A 21,667-nucleotide genomic window follows, 5' to 3' on the forward strand; every position below is an offset into this window, starting at 1 on the left:
CATCTGTTGCTTTGTTTTTGTTTCACAGCTTCGCAGATTTGATGTTGCTGGCATCCACAAAAGTAGCATTACAGCTTTAGCTTGGAGTCCCAATGGAATGAAATTATTCTCCGGAGATGACAAAGGAAAAATTGTCTACTCTGCATTAGACCTAGACCAGGTGAGCGGTTGTTATAAGGACCTTAATTCACATTTGCACTTTTTGAAAGGATGCTTGTGTGTTTAAATATTTAGCAGTTACCTAATTGCTCAGTGTTATGTGTTTGGTTGGATGGCTTTATTGGTATGTGTATGCTTGGCCCAGTGTGTGCACACCCAGCAAGGCAACCATTGAATATCCTTCACAACTGCCTTATCTTCTATGAAAAGTAATGCATTTTAAAAGAAGTAGTGATCTTTCTTATTTTTCATGAAATGACTATCGAGTCTTTCTTCAGCTTTCAGCCAGTACTTTCTCTTTTGTTTGAAAGGGGTGTTTTTGACTGATGTGGCTCTTATTGGTGAAGTACTTCTCCCAGAATTGTTCAGCGTCTCAGTCTAGAGTGTGTAACATTTGGGTACTGCTGGCTGACTAGTATATTGCCAGTAAATGGAATTTTTCTCACATCTTGTTAGTTAAGACAGACCTGAGATGTAAACAAAATTAATGCTAACTTGAATTTCTAAATGGGATAAAAGGTCAAACAACATCTGTCCTGATTTATCTGTGACTGTCCCTCAATCTGGTTTGACAGAAATGACCAAAAGTAATGACTGTCTCAGCAATGTATGAGCTGACAGTGGCGAAGAAGGAAGAAAATGCATCCTAACGTTTCTGTTGGTTTCAAGAGGAATGTATCAGCTAATATTCCAAGAGAAACTACATTTCATAGTGTGTCACACACAATCTAACTCCCCTCTTGCCTACGTAAATTAAGTCTATATTCATTAAGTGAATTTCATGCAACAGGAGTTCAAAAGCTTTTTGTTTGTTTTGTTTTTCTCTTGGGCTTATAAATTTCTTTGAAGTGTTAGTTACTACCTTGTATTTTTAGGAGGGTTTGACTCTTGTGAATTGTGTGTGTCTTTGAAAGGGTATTTGCAACTCCAGCCTTGTATTGGAAGAGCCATCTTCGATTGTCCAGTTGGATTATAACCAGAAGGTGCTGCTTGTCTCCACCTTACAGCGGACTCTGCTTTTCTACACAGAAGAGAAATCCGTCAACCAAGTTGGAACACAGCCCAGAAAAAAGTAACCCTCATAAAATCCTGATGCAGCCTCATCTATTAATTCTTGCATTTCAAAGTGAATTACAGAGTGATCTAGGCAATGAAATTAATATAACACAGCAATCTGCTCATAAAAAGCTAGTTACAATAGCTGTGTGTGATCGAACATGAAGTGACAATGATACCTATTTAGAAAGTATGTGGTTGCAAGTATGTCACGATCATATTTTCAAGGCGCTATTAAGCAAAAATATTTAAGATGTTTTCTCATTGTTTAAACTGAAAACACTGCCAAGCTTCCTCTGCAGTCCCTCTTTGTTTTCTGTGAGTGAGTAAACATTGTAATCAAGTCTGTTAATAGGTGGTGTAATATTGGGTGCAAAAAGCAAGTCATCATCCCTGTATTTTTCTTTTACCCTGAAGTGAGTTAATAGGGAGAATGTATAGTAACCACTTAAATTTGAGTTGAAGGCTAGGAAGCTCTTGTGTGGTTTTGACATCTTCTCTTATGTAATCCATTTTGGGTAAGGAAGAGGGAACCCGGTCATAGAACAGCATGACTGACTGTAAGGTGAGGACATTTACCCTTGAAAGAGGGTTTAGGATGTATCTTTCAGGGATATAAATAGTAAGTGGAATACCAAGGTCTGTCTTACATGTGAAGGGTTTTCTTGGATGATAGTAATGGTGTTTCTGTGTATGAGAAATGAAGGGTTTAACAGCTGAGGTTTGTTCTGTGCTTCTTGCAAGTAGAGGCTGTCAGTTTCTTAGCATTAGTTTGTAGTGTTTTGCTTGGTTTTTATTAATTCTGTGAGAAGAAAGAGTGCATAGGAGGATCTTTTTAAAATGGACAGAGTGTCATTAGGGCCATGGAGCTAATTAGGAGGGATCATTTAACTTGCTTAATTGATGTAGTGTCTGACATCCAAAGTGGAGGGGAAACTTGTTATTTGGAGTTACTGCTCTTGTAACTGTAACTAAATTTGTACTTCAGACATTTGACTGAATATTTTAATCAGATTTTCAATAATTTTTAGTTGTGAATTTGTGCCATTAGTTTTTAAATTGTTTCTAAGTTGAGTATATAGCTTTTAAAATAAATTCTTTTGCATTTTAGCACTGGCAAATTTGGAGCATGTTTTATACCTGGTCTGTGTAAACAGAGTGACTTGACACTATTTGCTGCCAGACCTGGACTTCGGCTGTGGAAGTCTGATGTTCATGGGACTGTTCAGGCCACATTCATACTGAAAGATGTATTTGCTGGAGGAATAAAAACTTTTGAACTGTATCCTCGTTTGGAACCACCTGACAGAGGAAGTTACAGCTCTCCAGAGAAGCATCTTGGGCTTGTCTCATGCTTTTTCCAAGAAGGATGGGTGCTGACCTGGAACGAATACAGCATCTATTTACTAGACACTGTGAACCAGGTAGATAAATCTTGTGGCTGTATATTTCTTCCATGTTTGTATTCATGCTATGCCATGTTTTGGTTATGCATTCTATGGCTGTAATTTAAATCTCTATTTAAAACAAAAAAAAAGAATATTTCTTGTCTCTCTTCTCAAGTTGTCATCACAATGATATACTCACCAACTGCTCAATATGTTGTTTAGGAAAATTGCATATATTTAAAACTTTCAGTTGAGGTGTTGACATTATAATTAATTCTGATGCTTAGTGAAACATATAGAAAACCACAGTCTAGGAATTAATGCAAAAAATATATTCTAGGCCTATAAAATGTGCCTGAAACTATTTATTCTTTCCCTTCTACAACTGTTGGTGTCTGAAAAAAAGATGTATTACCTTTTATTTGGTACACAGTGAGGTGTTAACTATTTTGTTGTCTTAAAAACGCATATGAACGTGGATAAAACTAGTATATTTTTGTCTAAATTATATTAAGCATTTGTACTGTGGGACTCTTCTGCCACCAAATTGTATATAGCTTAGGCTGTTGTATTTAGTTGCCTTTAGTTGGACAAAGAATAGATCTGTGGAATTTAAATTAGTATACAAATGGAGGTGCATCATGATTAAAGGGTTATTTCCTGCTTCTTTTTTCTATTTTTTTTTTTTTTTTTTATGTGAGATAAAAATCTTTGGCCTGTACCTGTTGATGTTGATTAAAATCCAGCAAACCCTTTTGTTAAGAGTACCATGTTGTGCAAACACTATGTTAATCTAATGCCAATTATTTCTTTCTCTGTTGACTCTTTACAGGCTTTGATTGGTGGCTTGGAAGGATATGGTGATATTGTGTCTGTGTCCTGTACCAACAATGAGATTTTTCTCCTAAAGGGAGATAGAGACATAATAAGAATTTCAAATAGACCTGAAGGACTGTCATCAATAGGTTTGTATTGATTAGTAAGTTTAGTATGTATAAATTAATGTGTACCTCATGGAGCATGTACTTTTTTAGTTAAAAAAAAAAACCAACAAAACTGAAACAAAACAAACTTCAGACAAAACCCTTCAGATTATTGCAAAAACCTGCCAGGTCCTGTAGAGTTACTAATCTGTTCTGATAGGTTATATTTAGAGATCTGGTTTATCTGCTTATCTGAGTTTCTCTTTTGGCTCCAGTGAGGATGGAGGCATTAAGAAATTAAATATGCTTGCCTTTTTTGAGAGTGGATCAGCATTAACCTAATGAAGCATCTCTAATCTGTGCATTTGAGAGCTCATTCTGAACCATGATGCTGAAGCAGTCTGGATTCCTGATCATGGTTATCCTTTTAGGATCAGTCTCAATAGCTGAATACATTGATTCTGTGCCACCTGTCACCAGTCACATTCCAGGGGAAATCTCAACCTTCCTAGCAATCAAAAATAAATAATTGGCAAATAAATCCAAAGAATTCTCACTAAAATTCCTAAAATAATTTGACTGTTTCATATTTGTTGCCATCCGAGTTAAACATTTATGTTAGTAGAACTCTTTAAAAGGGACGACTAATGCATTTAAATATTCCATCTTAGCTTTGTATTAGCAAAATGCTAATAAATATGCTCTGAAATCTCATTGAATGCTGGAAAACTTAACTTTCTTATCATTATATATTGGCAGAAGCTTTAGTCATTTAGCCAGTTCTTAACTCACAAACTTCTAGAGACTTTATTATTTTAATCTCAGCTTTCAAGTATAGTTTGAAAGGACCCTTAAGTGTATTTTCTTCTAACCACTACAGTGATTTATCTAGTAATTTTCCTTGATTTTTTCAAGCTACTGAATGTTTGAATGAAGAAGTTATAGGGTGGCACTTCAGTGTGTGATACAATTGGATCTTCCAAGCTGCAGACCTGTACTGTTCTTTTTACATAAACTTAAATTCAGAATTTTGCTGATAGAAGCTTGATATAAGGTTTAGAAGAAGTGCTTTCATATAGATTAATTTACAGGAATTTAGAGAGTGTGTGTGCACTTGTATGCAAGTATTTATTTTTAAATGTTGTTAGCTGAGAATCTTTTTTTGCATAAATATTCTTTTCTTTCAATACTCTCCAAAATTATGCTGCTACTCACTTGATGCTAGTATTTACACTTAAACTACTATTTATGCTCTTATTTTTCTTTTGGACAATTTCAGATGTGAATTCAAAATTGTCAAATCCTTTAACAGATACAAGTCCTAAATTGCTGACCCCATCATCAGTAGTTTCATCTGTATCATCCAGCCCTTCAGTGGAAGCAGAAAAAAAAATTGTTATTTCCCCTTCCGTTACTGGTGATAAAAATGACACTTCTTCAGTGAAAGATGATCTGGAAACTCCAACACTATCAGAGAAAAGTTTTGATAGAGTGGGAGACTTGAGCAATGAAACCAGAAGAAGGGGCTGCTCTGTGGTAAGTGAATCACGAAGCAGGAGCAGCTCTGTGAACTCTGTGGACAGTGGCTCCAGCTTTATGATGTGTGCAGACCAACTTCCAGAAGCTCAGAGAGAAGGTCAGCTTGCTTCACAACGGTTCAGCACCATCAGCTCTGAAGATTTTGATCAAGAGCTCATTGTAAAGCCAATTAAGGTGAAAAAGAAAAAAAAGAAGAAACAGGGTAGGTTGAGCAGAACTTTGCCTGTCACTGCTCATATGTTACATAGAAGAGTCTGTGTTCAGCAGCTTTGTGTGTACTGTGTTGTGCTTCTGAAATGGTTGAGGAGTTGTGGTGGGCCATTTCTGTTTAAGGTGAAAACCTCCTTTAAAAGTGAAAAAATTATTAAGTCTTTGAGATCTATTTGGAGTTTATTTCTTTTGTTTTGCTTTATGTAAACATGATTTGAGTTCTAATGTATTTGTTAATGGAAGCATACAGTTGACTCTGTGTCAGTTTTATGTCAGAATTGTGTAATATCTATTCATCCTATTTGGAATATTTGACAGTGTCTTTCTTAGCCATCCTCTTTAGTTTGATGAAGTAGTGTGACTACTCCATAATTTTAATTGTTCACGTATTAAGACTTTTTTTGGCTTTATATGTATCATTCAATGTTAAAGTTGAAAAAAATCAGTATGGTTAAAATTTAGATTTAGCTTTGTTCTTCCACCAGTTCTGAAAATATTTTAATTTCTTACTTGACACTGGAATTTAGTAGATTTTCTTAATATTACTTTTCTCTTTTTTTTTTTTTTCATATGTGTGTATGTGATAACAGAAAGTGGGACAAGGAGAAACCACAGCTCTCTGGAGGGCACACCAATTTATGAACGTCAGCTTTCTGGTGACAGTCCACATTCCTTGAATGCAGATTCCTTTTCCATGACTTCCAGCATAATGAGTGGCAGCATTGATCATTTGAGTACTGGATCTCCAGATCAGGAAAGTATGTTCAGTATGGAGTCCCATACAATCTTGCAAGAAGATAATGGTTCAGAAACTTTCAGTGTCCTGCAGTCTCCTGAGTCAGCAAATTTACTAATAAATGAAGAAAATGGAGATGTGGTTGATTTACAGAAACTTCGAAACAGTGACAGTGGCATGGGTACTTCAGCTGTTAGAGATACTTTGACATCTGCATCTCCTCTGATGCTCACAGAAGACTTGACAGGCGGTGTTGGTGATGAATGTAATGGTGGTGTGGTTTCTGCAATCAATGATTGCTGTCCTGGAAAGCTAAGCCAGGAGGAGGAGAAGCAGGATTTTCCTATGTTGTGTCAAATAGATGAAGAATTGGATAAAATGAAACTGCAGGATACTGAAAAATCTTCTGAAGATCCAGACCTTACAGACCAGATGTTTTTGGAATGCGACAGTGTACTTGGTGTCCAGACATCCTTGACACCAGAGGAAAATGATGAAACTGGTGGGGAAGACCAACAGCAGCTCTCTCTAATCCACAGTGCTCTGTCAGACCCTTCTGCACTCCAGTGTGACATTTCTGACAATGTTCATTCAGATAACTGTTCCATTTCTGGGTGGAATTTTGGAAGTGCAATCAAAGCTAAATGTAGTACTAGCACTGCTGAAAGGGTAGCAGACTCTCATGAAAGTAAGACTGAAAAATCTGCCTCAAGTGATGAAGAGGATATTTATGGACATGGATTACCATATTCATCCTCGGAAACCAGCATGCCTGAAGTTGGTGCTGTGCCTGGTGCACAGGATGTAGCCAAGATAAGCCTAGATGAAATGGTGCTGTTAAAATCTGATCAGGTATTTCTTTTCAGTTTAATTAAAGTACCTTTAACCTTAAAAGGAAGCAGCTTTTCAATAGAAACATTCTTGCAATTACTGTCCTTTACATCTTTAGGAGAGCAATTTTTTATTTTTTTTACCTGATTCAATACACAAGTAAAATATAAAGCCAAACAACAATATGTGTTGTAACTCTTAAAAAATGTTGTGTATCTGACTTCAGAATGGCTAATGTGTGCTTGCTATGCAAAGAAGCCATTCTGGCTATATTATCCCACCTCAACAAAAATGCTGTTAGAAACTCATCCATTGAATAGTGAACAGTAAAACCCAGTCAGGCTCAAAGGCTGCTGCTTGTTTGGTTCTCCAGTTTGGATCTCCAAATTCTGCATGATGCTGTTCCCAAATTCAGCTGACTTCATGGAGAATTAATGCTAATTATCTCATGTGGCTGGCTTCTGCTTAAGGATTATTTTACCTGTAAATACTTAGAATAAGGATTAGTCTTTGCCCCCTAGCCAGTAGTGCTTTAAATGTTGACAGTTTCGTTTTCCTGTTATCCCTCTTTCCTTCATCATTATTTTGTGGAAAATTCCCAGAATCAGTGGGACTTTTAGCAGAAGTCTTAAGAAGGAAATGCAGTTCTTGTAGGGTGGGGATTTTGTTTGTTTTAGATCTGTAATGGCCTTGTATTGACATCAATCAAATATTCATCCTTGAAGGTTGAGTTATAAGTTGATGGTGTCCTATCTACTAACAACTGCAACCCAAAGTGCAAAAGATTTTAGTTTCAGGTTATGGTATTCTTATACTCTGTCATGTTCAGAAAACTCCCCTGGTAATGTATGCAATGCTTGAGTTCACCTCATGCAAGCAATCAAAATTTAAGAGAGCAGGCTGTAAACCAGATTTCTGCAATAAATGGCTCCTCTACCATACAGAGAGTATTGGAGTTGGATATTCAGCTGTCTCTGCCCTTCAGCTGTCTTGTTCCCTTTGCTCATCACTTCCTAGACAATGAATAATTTACTGGGCTACAGACAGACTGTTCATTTTTATGTATTCCCTCATTGATGGTGGATGATAGGGTGGAGGGGTTTATTTTTTCTGAATTCTGTTGTTCTAGCAGTCTCACTGTACACATACAGCCTTAGAGAACAGTGACAGATGTAGTTACTTTTTACATTAGGCAAATTAATTCATTGATTATAGTACTTAAGTTTAGCTTTTTAAAAATCAAAATGTGGCAGCTGCTATTATTATATACCCATTTTCTTACACAGTTTGAAGACACCTGACTCTGTTCTGACTCTACAGTTTTTAGTTTGCAGAGAGCTGGATGGGATACTCTGGCCCTGGATATGGCATCCTGAGCCTGGTTGTCTCAGAAAAATACATTTGGTGCCTAGACTACCGAGGCAGCCTGTACTGCAGTGCCCTTCCTGCGGCTGGGCTGCGCTGGCAGAAGTTTGAGGATGGAGTCCAGCAAGTGGCAGTTTCCCCCTCGGGTAGGTTGGCTTTTGCTGCACTGTCACCTTGTAAACATAAAACTTGGATAGACTTGGGCATTTCCTTTGGTTTTGTTTTTTTGGTTGTGTGTTTTTTGATTTTTTTTTTTTAAATCAGTTATTATTTAATTAGGTGAAACTTGTCATTTTTATGAGATTACAGATATAGTTGAGTGCATATTTAATTTCCACATAGGCAGTTTATTGTTGGTTTGTTGTTTTTTGTTTTTTTTTTTTTTTTAATTAGTTGCTTCCAGAAACTTGGTTGTTTAGGGCTTCTCTTATGTAAAAGTAGTGTGTTGATTTTGATTTCTTTTTGTTTGTTTTTTTTTTTACATAGTCACAGCTATATAACTGGATCTTCACTACCTCTGCATCCTATGTTCTAGTTTAAGTGGCTGTCTTTCTAACAGTTTCACATTGCATTTTGAGAGGTTTTCGAAATGCATTTGCCTGATTAAAGTGAACTTCAGAAGTAGGAGTTTAGTGGTAGGTAGAGAAGAGCTCCTTGTGTATACAAAACCTTGATTTTTATTACAGAGCTCTAGAATTTCTTGGCTGTGTGGGTGGTGAGGCACAGGAAGAGGTTGCCCAGAGGAACTGTGGATGCCCCATCCCTGGAGGTGTTCAAGGCCAGGCTGGATGAGGCCTTCAGCAATCTGGTCTAGTGAGAGGTGTCCTAGCCCTGGCAGGGGGGTTGGAACTAGATGATCTTTAAGATTCCTACCCACCCAAACCATTCTGTGATTCACAATTTTTATGTTCTTTTTCTTGTAAATGTAGAATGGGCTTTGTGGATGCGTGGGTTGGTTGATTTGATTTCTTTTTAAATACTGAAAAAAAAAACATGGAAGTTTTATTATATTTGCATATGCATTTGTTCTGGATGGTTGTGAATGAGGATTATGTTGGATTAAAAATAAGCAGGTTTTGCTTTTAAACTTGCGTCACTTTTGGCCTTCCACATTATTCAAAATATGAAGTTTCTCAACCATTTTAATATTTTTGTCTCCTGCCTTGCCACTATTTTTGTTCCCTGTCATCTCTAAAGGCACATGTCAATCTTCCCTTCTCTCTGTAGGGGAAGACTTGCTATCTGTTTTAAGAAAAAAGAAATTCTGTTTGATCTGTAGCTGAGCTTTGCTGTAGCCAAAAGAGAATACTTGTAATTGAGAGTTTGGGTTCATCCAGCTCAGTACCTTACCCTCAAGAGTGGTCCAGCAGCAGGTCTCTGCAGAAAAGTAAAAGGCATGTGTCATGTTTGCCCTTGGTAGTTTCAGGCTCAGATTGCCTGGGCAAAAGGTTGTTCCTCTGCATTTTTGTCCTTAATTTCCAGGAATTCACCCAGCTTTCCACCAAAGCTGTGGAAGTTTCTAGCATCCACAGTTTGCCATGGATATATTAATGTTGGGAGCATGTTAACCAGCAACTTGTCAAAATGGAATTAAATGCAACTTTGTGAAATAATTCAAAGGAAATTAATATGACAATGTACTGTTCTGGTACAAGCCAGCAGTTAAGTTTGTAGTTCCATTTGGTTTTCTTTTTTTAAGATATTTTTGTATATTAGAAGTCAGTTACTGTTCTGGTCTTGCTTTAAAAAAAAAACGTAAGGGCTTTTTTAAACTTGCCTTTTTGTTTAATGCTACTGATTTGCTTTTCCCTTCCTATTAGTTTAGGTGTAGCTAGGACACATCACCTGTGACTGTTGCAGTAATTGCTGAGTGTTATTATGTTCTTCTCATACAGGGGCTCTTCTCTGGAAGATTGAGCAGAAGACTAATAAAGCTTTTGCTTGTGGAAAAGTAACTATAAAAGGAAAACGGCACTGGTATGAGGCTTTACCCCAGGCTGTATTTGTAGCTCTAAGTGATGACACCGCCTGGATTATCAGAACAAATGGAGATCTGTATCTGCAAACAGGTACCTGAATTAATTGCAGGTGCTTTGAATTTTTGTGGGCTGAGATTATTAGATTTCAAGTCTATGGAATGATGGCAATTTGCCATAGACTTTTATCCACAGCCAGGACATAAGGAAACCTTTTTATCTTGAGAAACACTTGGAAAAAACAGTTGTGAGATTTTGTGTTATTAGGAGAGTGGAAAAGCTGGTTCATGGCCACTTGTTTTGTGTGTGCCCAGTGGAGTACATACAGTACATACAATTTATGGCATGAGGAAGATATGAGATGGATGGAGACAAATGGAAAGCGATTGTAGAAAATATCAAAATAATATCCTTGCTTTGAAAGTGGTATGGTGCACTGAACTCAGCCTTAAGTGATCAGACTAGGGAAAAGTAGAAACTTTGTGTTTTGAAAGGCACAGATCTCTAGAAGATAAGAGTTACCACTTGATAATGACAGGAAGGTATTCTGAGACAGGAGATCTTGAAGTGCTTTGGAAGTATAGACAAATGCTATGTGTTTTATGTGATAGAGAAAGCAAAGCCATGGGGGAATGGAATGGGCTGTGGTGCAGGAATCTGCAGCTGCCTTCTTTCAGGATGTTCTGAATGAGGCACAAACTGGAAAAAGGGGCAGTATAGTGGCAACTTTGAAGTCATGACCTTAGTTTTAAGTTCTTCAGTGAATAGATGAGAATGTATTTGGAAGGTGTTATGCAAATAATATTCAGGCTAAGTGCAAGGAGTTAGGATGAAGGATGGCAGTACTAGTTTTAGAGTTAAGGAAGAAAAGTATCAAGGACTCTAAGTCATGTGGGGCTTACACAGAGAGCTGAGGAAGAATTACCAATAACATGATGAAGGAATTGCTGGTGAATGAGAAGGAGGACTGGTTAAGGGGAAACTGTATAAGACATACAGAAACAGGACAGCATGTCTTAGTGGCTATTAAAATTCTTATTTACCTTTCATTTAATTTTGGCACTCTCATAATTTCTCTTTCAGGTTTAGTTACTGTAGCACAATGCAAAAATTCTTTGTAATTAAGAAAACTGTTTTAAGTACACATTACTGTTTCAAAGACACTCTATTAAAATCATTTTTTTTTTAGCTAAGTGTAGTAGTCCCAGAGAAATCAAGTGGCCTGCCCATGGTCACATGCATACTGCCAACAGGCATGGATAGTGGTGATGGAAAGTAAATTTTGGATGTTAATCATACAGAGCTCTGTGGAGGTTTGAATCAATATTTTTCTTCCCTTTGAGTGATTGATTTGATTACATCAGCTTACATTCTGCTGTTCTTAGGCGTCCAAATTTTTCTTTTGACGCAAAAAATAAATTCCCAGTATATGTGTCTTCCTAATGAGAGGGAACCAGAGAAAATTGTTTCTCCAGGATCTTTTCATTCCCTTCACTGTCTCGTGTAACATCTATAATAAAAGTGTGTGCTCAGAGGTTTAGAAATAAGTGTTCTTTTTAGTCTAGAGTATATCATACACGAGTCTGTTCATTCTGGTTTTGGCAGCATGAGGAGATGAAACAGAAGCTGTGTCTCCTGAGATGCTTCACATGCAGTTTCATATGTGTAAATCAAGTTTCAATGTCATTGTAAAGAAGACATGTTCCTTTAGATTAGATGTAGAAATGTGTGCAAACTGCCTGTAAATCTACCAGAACCTCTCTGCTCCTTTAATTAATACCCGCTGTGGCATGCTCTTTTGTAATTGCTCTGCTATCAGTATTCAGATCAGGCTGTTTCTCTCCCTACATGTTTTGGGCAAAAGTTTTCCATTACTGGCTTTTTCTTTGATGCTTCTGTCAGCTCTAATAGAGGTTTTATAAATGGAGATTCCTGGTGCTGACACTAGAGGGAGAAAAGGAACAGAAATGACAGGACTGAGCATGCACTGTGCACAATGTTGAAGGATATACAGTGTCTTTTTAAAATGTAAGGTCAGCTGTATTAGAGGAAATTATTAATAGTTTATAGAAAGAACAGTCACTCAAGGAAATTTTGATCAAATGACAAATGTTAGCATGTCAACAAGATTCCCTTCTGCATTTTCTTTTATTGAGTTACTTTATCTCTTTCCTTTTTGTTGCAAAAAGCCAAAGTTTGTAAAGCAATCCTCATTTTCTGATTTCTAGGTTTGAGTGTGGATCGTCCTTGTGCCCGAGCAGTAAAGGTTGACTGCCCTTGTCCACTGTCACAGGTCACATCCAGAAACAATGTGGTGTGGGCTCTGAGCGAGCAGCGGGCCCTGCTGTACCGGGAGGGAGTGCGCAGCTTTTGTCCCGAAGGAGAGCAGTGGAAGAGTGATATTGTCAGGTAATGACTCCAGTGGGACATTCTGGGCACAACCATAATGGCACAAATTATTGTACTGTTTGAAAAAGTATTATCTGAACTCATAAGTCTATGTACCACTTTGTGTATGTATGTATCTGTTTTACCTGTCTATCTATACTTCCTTCCTTCCTGCCAGCCAGCCATCCATTCATTCATGACTGCTATGTAGTGAAAGGAATTGTCATAAACAGAAGCAGGTTTAAAGAGTGAGAAAGCTTTTAAAAGATCTTTATAATGTCTGTCAGCTTGATTTTTTTATTAAATACTGCTTCTTTAATCTGTGCCATAATGGTTTTAAGGAGCTCTCCAGTTTTTTGAGAGAGTTTGTTTGGTTTTTTTCCTGAGATTAAATATATGCATTTTCTTGGTCATCCACGCAGCTCAATAACACTTCTGCACTCCCCTGCCGCAGATTTTATAAATATTTTGTGTAGTTGGTATTTAGCTTTGTAGTTGATCCTATGCTAATAGTAGTTCCTTTGTGATAGAGTTAAAAGCACTGAGTCTCTACTGCTGGCTTGAGAATGTAGAATTTAGTGTCTCTTGTGACATCAGCCTGGCACAAGCTTAGGAAGAAATTCAAGTTCTTATCGTCAGGTGATTTTATCTACTGAATGTCCTATTGTGGAACCTGTGCTTAACCTGTGCTACCTCCCTGTCTGGTATTTGGCTCTTGCAGTCTGAGAAGCTACAGTGTCTTTATTCAAATGTGAAATTTGCTTGTACTTTAATGAGTTTGTTTAATGAAAATACTTGCTTGACCTACACCTTAGGTACATTTCATGTTCTTGGGCTTTGTGTTAAAATTGCAGAAAGCAGTCACTATTTGTTCTTAGATTGTCAAGAAAGGTTATCTGAAAGAACTGGCATTGTTTGATACCTTTTTGGTGTCTGATGAGATCACCTGACCTTGTTGACTTTCTGAGCTTGAAAATCATTTACTTATGCAGGAAACTTATAGTCCTAAATTCGGCATTTATCTCTGTCACATAGTTGAGTTTTCTGTTTGTGGTCCCTGAACTGCAGGTATTGTTCTCAGAGTAGGTCAAGGAAGCTGAGGAGATACATTTATGAAGCTGTTTTATCAAAAACTTGAAGAACACAGCTCTTGATAGCTTATTTACTGAACAAAATAGGGCTTGTTTAGTTTTATTATGTATCCAAGTTTCAAATCTTAAGTGATCTTTAAAGGACTCATGGTTTTTGTTGCAGTTGTTTTTGAACGTTTTTTACTTAAACAAATAAAATATAAAGTACTAAATATAACTGAAAATTTAAAGTCAAATGTGTTTTTTAGTGTGGCCCTACTGAGTTTCAACCCTATTAAACTATTAGCAATGTAATAGCTTCCTTAAAAAATCATTAACATAAATTCAAATTAAGGTTTTTAACATTTTTACTTGTTTGCAGTGAAATGCAAGCTTTGGAACCAGTGTGCATAACCCTGGGCGATCAGCAGACATTATGGGCTTTGGATATCCATGGCAATCTCTGGTTCAGGACTGGTATAGTTTCAAAGAAACCACAAGGAGATGATAACCATTGGTGGCAAGTAGGCATTTTTTTATTTTGCTTTCAGTTTAGTCTTTTACCTTGAGTTGATTGTTTATGTTCTGTTCCCAAAAGATTCTAAGAAAAAATTCAATTAATTGCTTTGTGTTTTCTAGTACACTTTGTTCAGTATATCAAAACTTTGTGTGGCTATGGCTGAAATCCCCTTTTTGTGTCTGCTATAAGGAGAGGAGGAAAACCCTCCCATGGTCATCTAGAACAGCATTGCAGAAGCTTTCAAGAGCACATGAAATGCTCTGCCTGGTCACAGGACATGCTATTGAGGCAGAGCATCAAGTCTGCTGAACGCAGCCTCTTCTTTTGTCTTCCAGTGGCCATCCTTTTCTATAGCTAAAGAGAATAAATAATAAGTAACCATGCAAAAGAATGTGTTTTGCATTTTTCCATTCAGTTGAGATTTCTTTCAGCCATGTGGAGCTGCTTGCTTCAGCCACAGTTCATGTGCGTGAAACCAGTTCAGTTACTGCAAGTACTGTCTGGTAATGATTTGGAATTCCTGACTCTGGTTTCTCCAGCTTTTCTTGTCTTCTCCAGAGATTGGGAACAAGGGAGTACAAAGATAGACTTACAGGAAATTTGCTTGCCTACCTTAGTTCCAAGAATTTTGGTCTATATGCATGTATAATCCCTTTTTGCATGTGGGCATCACGAATAGCTTGGCTTTGAGGTAATTGGTGTGCCATTATTGCTGCTCTTTTTGTGCTCTTAGGCATTTCATTCCTTTCTAGCAATATCCCACAGTGTTGCCAATCTAGTTATCCATGACAGAACTTGGGCAATTACTTATTTAGATCTCCTTCTGCACCATGAATTAAAATGTCCATAAGGGAGTTGCAAAGGAGTCTTGCATTCAAGTTTTTGTCATGTGATTTGCATTGCTACACTGTGCAAGTTTCTTTCTTCCTTTGGGAAATTGAAAATTCACCTCTTAGTTTGCAGAGTTTGGCATGTTTTGAGAGGGAGACATCCTAAAACAAAGGGCTGTCTTAAAATGCAGATTTCTAAATGGATTGTTGGATAGAAGGGACTTGTAAGCTGGCATTTAATACTCATGGTGGCTAATAAGCAAAACAATTACTCAAAATGTGCCATTTTTAATTTTTTCCTTCCTACACTTCGAATATTTATAAAAAAGCTTCTGGTGAAAGACTGTGCAGTTCATCCCACAGCTTAACCAATTATCAAGAGCACTTTTTTTCTTTCCCCCCACAGGTAAGCATCACTGATTATGTAGTGTTTGACCAGTGCAGCCTGTTCCAGACCATAATCCAGGCAACTCACACGGTGGCAACAGCAGCTCAGGCCCCTGTGGAGAAGGTGGCAGACAAGCTTCGAATGGCATTTTGGTCACAGCAGCTTCAGTGTCAGCCCAGCCTCCTCGGAGTTAATGGCAGTGGAGTCTGGATCTCCTCAGGCAAAAACGAATTCCATGTAGCAAAGGGAAACTTAATAGGTTGGTGTGCTTTTGCATCTTAATTTTTTTAAGTTAAAGATATTAGAAGGAATAGAAGGAAATAACTAACTATAGCTCTGCCACCACAGAAATTATCCATGGCAAGTCAGGGCAGCTTTAACTTGTTTAAAAATTAAATTAAATTATTCATTAACATTTGGTTTTAAATACTTTCCTATTTAAAGGGAAATATTTTTCATGGAAAAATCTTTGTCAACCAGTGAACTGTGCACAAGTTACTGCTTTTAACACCTACATATGTATCTTCTCTGGGATAAGAAGGCTGTCTTAAGCTGCTGAACCTATTTTATGTTGCACAATGGAGTCTGGCTCCCAATCAGTGTGACTGCAAGACACTAATGTTATGGTTTTACAGTGCTAATAAAGGGATTGTTTTGTTGTTTTTTTTTTTCTTGCTACAATTCTCTAAATAGAATTCTGATTTGGTACATTTCTTTGTTTAGGTAAGAGCTAACTGCATCTAGGATATTGTTTAACCTCATCACTAAATTGGTCTCCTATTGAAGACCATTAATATTTTTCTTTATCCTCTTCTGCATTCCCAGTTTTCTCTCTTTGTTTACATAGTTTCCTCCTCCCCCTAACAGTTTCTTGAAAGATTTTCATAGAAAATCTTGTCTAAAATATATTTAATAATTGATTGCAATACTATTTCTTTTAAATTTTAAATGACAAATTTTAAGAGAAAACTGAGTTTCCTATTAATACCACTCGTTCTTTCTTTCAAGGCACATATTGGAATAATATTGTGCCTCGTGGTACTGCTTCTGCTACAAAATGGATTTTTGTATTGGCTTCTCCAGCTTCATCTAAAGAAGGTTGGTAAATCAACAGTGTGGGCATATAATATCTGATTTTTAAACAGAGTGGAATTGACGGTGGAAGTAATTAAATATCTTGAATTACTTCAGATTTTGGTTGTCTTCTCTGTTTGCAGGGATCTAAAGTAGTTGAAGTAGGGTTGGAAGTATGTCTGTAAAACTACTGGAGATTAAAATAATGTATTATTCACTCTCACCTTTGGTGTGGAGCAGCATACACTAGAGAAATGGGTCGTTCTCAGGAGCAGCAACGTCTTAAACTGCGAAGGCATGAATTGCCAGAATTTGTAATTGAAAGTTTCAGAGCATGCTTTGCTGAAATGCCTGGATAACCAAGTGCTGCTCCTGTCAGTGCAGTTACTGCAGCAAAATTGCCCATTATTGGTACAAGTGAGACCCTGTCAGGGAATTGAACTGCTGGTTACAATAGTTAGCAATTGCATTATCTAAGTACACTGGTTTTAGTGGCAAAAATGTGGTTTAGAGCTGAAAAAGAATGCTGCTTTTCAAAGGCTATTATCAAGGATAAAGAGCAAAAGAATAGAGAGAGATGATAGTGCACTGTTACATGTGTCTTCTTTCTATTACTTCCTTCAAATGAAACCTTTCTTCAAATGAGATCACTTACTACTTCCTTTATTTAAGAAATGGAGTATTTAAGTGCCTAAATAAGGGTTTAGGATGTGTATTTGTACTTCAAAGCCTTACCCTATGAACATAGACAAGAAGCTTTAGTTTCACCTTCAAATGTACTGATCATTTTTTTTTCAGAAAAACTAGATGTGTAAGCTTTGTCAGAGTGGATTAGGAATTATTTTAATAACAGAAGTATCCTTTCTATAGGAAGCTTTTTGTGGCTGTGCCAAAGCAACAAGGATCTGTTTTGTGTCAGTGATCAGAATCCTCATTCTCGTCCTTCTACGGTGCAGCTGCCACCAGAGACTGAGATGGTGCACTACTCTGCCTGCCAGGATGCCATTTGGGGCTTGGATAGTCTTGGACAGATATTTATCAGAACACTTTCCTCCAGCTGTCCAACAGGGATGCATTGGACAAAACTGGATCTCTCTCAACTAGGTATGTCATTTTTATTGAGTAGACACACCATGTTAGCACACCATGTTTTCCAGAAGTATCTTTCAGTTTACTGGATTAAATAGTACCTATTGGCAGGTGATTTTAAAACATCAGGAACAGATGTGGCTTTCAAAGAATGTTCTGTTTAGCCTTTTCCTGGATACAAGAAGTTTCCTGTTTGCAAGATACTTTGTGTGTGTTCAGTGCATCTTGCAGTTGGTCAGTCTGAGGTGGCTGGGCCTGACACGATGCTGTGCAGGGACTCCAGCAGCTTTAACTAGGCTGGCTCCTGTACCTCAGTGCAGCCATGATCACCTGGTCTAGGGCACAAAGGTCTGAATTTTATGGTTGAACACATTTTTAGTAGTCATCAAAACTTTCTGCTGAAGGAGAGTTATGCTCCAAGAGTTGGATCATTCATGACTGATACAGCTGACAGCACTCATGTTCAGATGTACAGTGATGTAATAATTCAGCATAATGCTTAGAATGTGATGCTGGCTAACTGCTCTTTTCATTTGCTTATGTGGTTGATTGTGATTTGCTCATTGAAATGTAGTCACAGTTTGGAGTTTGGCTCTGAGGTGATCAGTTATTTGCCAACTTCATAAGTAATATTCTAATCAGATTTATTTCTTTAATAGTCTGACTGTTAGAACTACCTTACATTTGTGCTAATCTGCATTCCTGTTTTAGGTGAAGATAAAGGAAATTGAGACTATGCACCATTCTCTCACCATTTTAAAAATAATTCAACTGGTTTGCAGTTTTTCCATTTTTGATGGCAATGTTGATGACTGTTCATGACTTGTCTGAGAACAGACAAGCAATTTTAACTTAAGGTCTAAAGAAAGGCAGACACAGCTGGCAGAGTTTAAGCCTCATGTACAATTTTAGTGTATAGTTTATAATAATTAATGGAAAAATTCTAAAACATGTCTTTTAAAATGAACTTGTTTGTTATTTACACCAGTTATTTTTCAGACCTGATGAATTGGTTTCAAATTACTCATCATATCATAGTTTAAACATTGATTGATGTCTTTTACATCTACTGACCTATAGGATAGATTGGACCACTTTGTCCTTCTCATGTTCCTTAGTGTGGTTTGAAACTCTTCTCATGAACCACCACATTCCAGCAGTTTAGCAAGTAACTCTTTAACTGAAAAAATAAGTAATTTCTGGCCATTGTCTGAAAATTTCAGAAGAATTCATACAGGATATCAGTGTAATTTGTGTTAGCTGACTGTAACTGTGGAAACATTAGGACTGTAACTGTGGAGGGCAGGCAACTGCAGGTGGGAGCAACTTTCTGTAAAATGCAGTTCAGAATTCAGTATGGAAGTGGTGGGGCTTGCCAGCATTAAGGTTGAAATATTTTTACTATGTTGGTAGTATCTTGCCCTTTACACCCAGTAGATTACTTTGATTCGCATTTCACTATCACTATCAAGGTTTCTAAACACAGTAGAATGACCTTTAGGTTTTAACAATAAACAATGCTGCTGGTTCATGCTACTTGCTCTGAAACAGTTGGTGAATGTGGTTAACGTGACCTTCTCCTAAAATACAAACAGTAAGTGGGAGCAGGGAGAAACCCCAAAACATTTTCATAAGGGCGGTATTTTTGAATATCAAATTGTACTGAAGATGTAAATAATATCAGCTATGCAGAGTAGGTGATATGTGATTCCACGTTTGAGTGCCTGATGCTTGTCTGGATCAGAACATTTCGACAGCTGAGCTATCATGTGACAAAGCCATTGCTTCAAGTCATACTTTATTAGAAGGAATAATGAGGTTTTAAGTAAGATTTGGCTTTGCAGCTCAAAGTCAAGCCTCTGTCTATGTTAGAAAGTTGCTGTAGATGTTTTTATCCCAAGCAGTAGAAGTTTTTGTTTATCATTTTGATTTTTATATGAAGCTATCTGATTAAAGGAAATTTTTGGATGTGACAGGTTGATTTCTATTCCTGTGATGCAGAAAGTTAAATAATTTTGGTTAATGAGATCTGTTTACCACTACAGATATTTGAAAGATAAAGCTATGTTGTCCTATTGTTTCCTGTTCTTTTCTCCAGCAAGCCCTAACAATTGGGAATATTGCATTCTGCAGGAATAAATTCTTTGAACTTGCACTCTGTGGGATAAAATTCAACATCCCTCTTTAAGGAATGCTGTATCTGGTGCACTTTACAAGCATTTGTTGCCAAATTTCACATCCCTGAAAACAGAACTGTTACCAAGAATGGGACATCCCAAGCAGCACTGGCATGTTCAGTTAACCAGCAAGGCCTATTTTTAGAGTCTTTACTTTGGAGTCTGACCAGAGCATTCCTTCTGTAGTGGATCTGTACTGCTTGGGTCCCACTTCCTTTGGAACTTGTTTTCCATTACTTAGATTTGTTTTGTCCAACATGGGGTGAAAGAAGGAAATCATTACGTTACATTACATTACATTACATCACATAGCTATTTTAAAATGAATGTGAAGGAGTAAGACTTTCAATAGACAGTTAACTAGCAGTTCTTTTTAGTCTAAAATACCAGGTATGCATCTGTACTGTCTTTGCAGGAATCTAGACTAATTCCAAACACAAACCATGCCAAAATTCTAACACACACTTATTTGGCAGCTTTCTTTTCATGGTCCTGACAGGGTTATAATACTTCTGTATATTTGAGATTGGTGTAATAAATATGTAGAGTGGGGAATATAAATCCATTTGAAAAGCAGTTCTTTTATTTACAGATGTGACACTGGTATGTTAACATTGAAATGCATAACCCATATGCTCTCATATTTTTGAAATGCTGGTGACGTTAGGAATGTTCTTTGCTGGCTGTATTAGCAGATCAACACCTTTAAAAGTCTCCAAGCATGGCCAGCTACAGAGAAGAGTTCGTGTTAGGTCATGTGAAAGTTTGTCTAGGCACTGATAACATTTGTCACAGAATGGTTCTCTGCTTGTATTTGGTTATTGTAATAGCATATTTATAATATACTATAGAAATTGCACTCTGCTATTATTAAAGCTTTTCTTAGATTTAGAAGAGAAATTTCTCACATACGCCCTACCTGTTGGTTTTGTTCATTGTATCCAGCAATTTTTTTCATTCTCTCACAAGTTGTATTAACTTCTAATCGTTTTTATGTGACTGTGTTTAAAGCTCGTTTAATACAATGAAGTCTAAATACAAGTTCTGATTATTAGCTGAATTTGAAAGAAAAATGCCAGGTTGCTAATGATCTCTTTGTTATTAGGTGGTGTAAAGCTGATCAGCTTGACCTGTGGAAATCAGCATGTTTGGGCCTGTGACACCAATGGTGGCATTTATTTCCGTGTAGGAACTCAACCTCTTAACCCAAGTTTGATGCTTCCTGCGTGGATAATGATTGAGCCACCTATACAGGTAAAATGTTGATTACAATTCTTTGTAACCCAGTGGTTTAGCCTTATGCTAAACAATAAAACAGTAATTTTAGAATTCATTAAAAACAGTAGAGGCAGGTTTTATAGTAGAGTGTAGCACTGAGCTATGCTCTGAGTACCTTCTGTGTGCTAAGCAAGAGGCTAGATGGGCAAACAGCACAGAGCAGAGGGTGGGAAGGCTCTGCTCAAGTGGCATGGTGCTGAAGTGTCTGCCTCCCTCTTCCTTTATCCTCACCCTTCTGAGTCTGGGATGCTTGCTAGGGTGCTGTGCCTGAATTCAGGGACTTTCCTTGTCATGCAGTTCTTTGTAAGCCTTTGTAACAAATGCAGAATGGGCAAACTTTATATCCTTCCCACCTGCCAGCTGGGAGGATCAGAGTTGAAAGATGCCTCCTAAAGTAACCTGGAAGCATATTTGGAAAATACAGAAAACTGACAAAATATGTTTCTCCAGTGTCTGTTAGTTATTTGGTTATTTTCTTTTTTAATCTCTCCTTAAACCACAGTGCTTGCTTTCATTGCTGCTCTAATACTTTGCAAGTTAATCTGTGAAATGGGAGTAATTTCTGTTGTGGGCTGGGACTGCTGTAAAGGAGCTGACCTCTGACTACTGATTTCATTCTTCACCCCTTGGCACGAAATCGCTTGAACTGAGCTGTCTGCTGATCTAGCAC

General features: G+C 37.3%; 1 protein-coding gene across 6 annotated transcripts in view; it reads left to right on the top strand.

Moving 5' to 3' along the window:
* TECPR2 (tectonin beta-propeller repeat containing 2) overlaps positions 1–21,667 on the top strand; it is a 41,609-nt gene that overhangs the window by 5,129 nt on the left and 14,813 nt on the right. For 4 of the 6 annotated variants that reach the window (XM_056493558.1, XM_056493559.1, XM_056493560.1 and 1 more), the window contains 14 exons: positions 29–160; positions 1,074–1,231; positions 2,327–2,639; positions 3,436–3,568; positions 4,806–5,267; positions 5,866–6,863; positions 8,170–8,353; positions 10,103–10,276; positions 12,412–12,592; positions 14,024–14,165; positions 15,398–15,638; positions 16,388–16,477; positions 17,324–17,557; positions 20,825–20,973. In XM_056493558.1, the coding sequence (XP_056349533.1) occupies positions 29–160; positions 1,074–1,231; positions 2,327–2,639; positions 3,436–3,568; positions 4,806–5,267; positions 5,866–6,863; positions 8,170–8,353; positions 10,103–10,276; positions 12,412–12,592; positions 14,024–14,165; positions 15,398–15,638; positions 16,388–16,477; positions 17,324–17,557; positions 20,825–20,973 (3,591 nt within the window). The remainder of the gene's footprint in view (positions 1–28; positions 161–1,073; positions 1,232–2,326; positions 2,640–3,435; positions 3,569–4,805; positions 5,268–5,865; positions 6,864–8,169; positions 8,354–10,102; positions 10,277–12,411; positions 12,593–14,023; positions 14,166–15,397; positions 15,639–16,387; positions 16,478–17,323; positions 17,558–20,824; positions 20,974–21,667) is intronic. The other 2 variants (XM_056493562.1, XM_056493563.1) reach the window with 1 other exon arrangement.

This window comes from Oenanthe melanoleuca, chromosome 5, assembly GCF_029582105.1.
Source record: "Oenanthe melanoleuca isolate GR-GAL-2019-014 chromosome 5, OMel1.0, whole genome shotgun sequence".
Lineage (NCBI taxonomy): Eukaryota > Metazoa > Chordata > Aves > Passeriformes > Muscicapidae > Oenanthe > Oenanthe melanoleuca.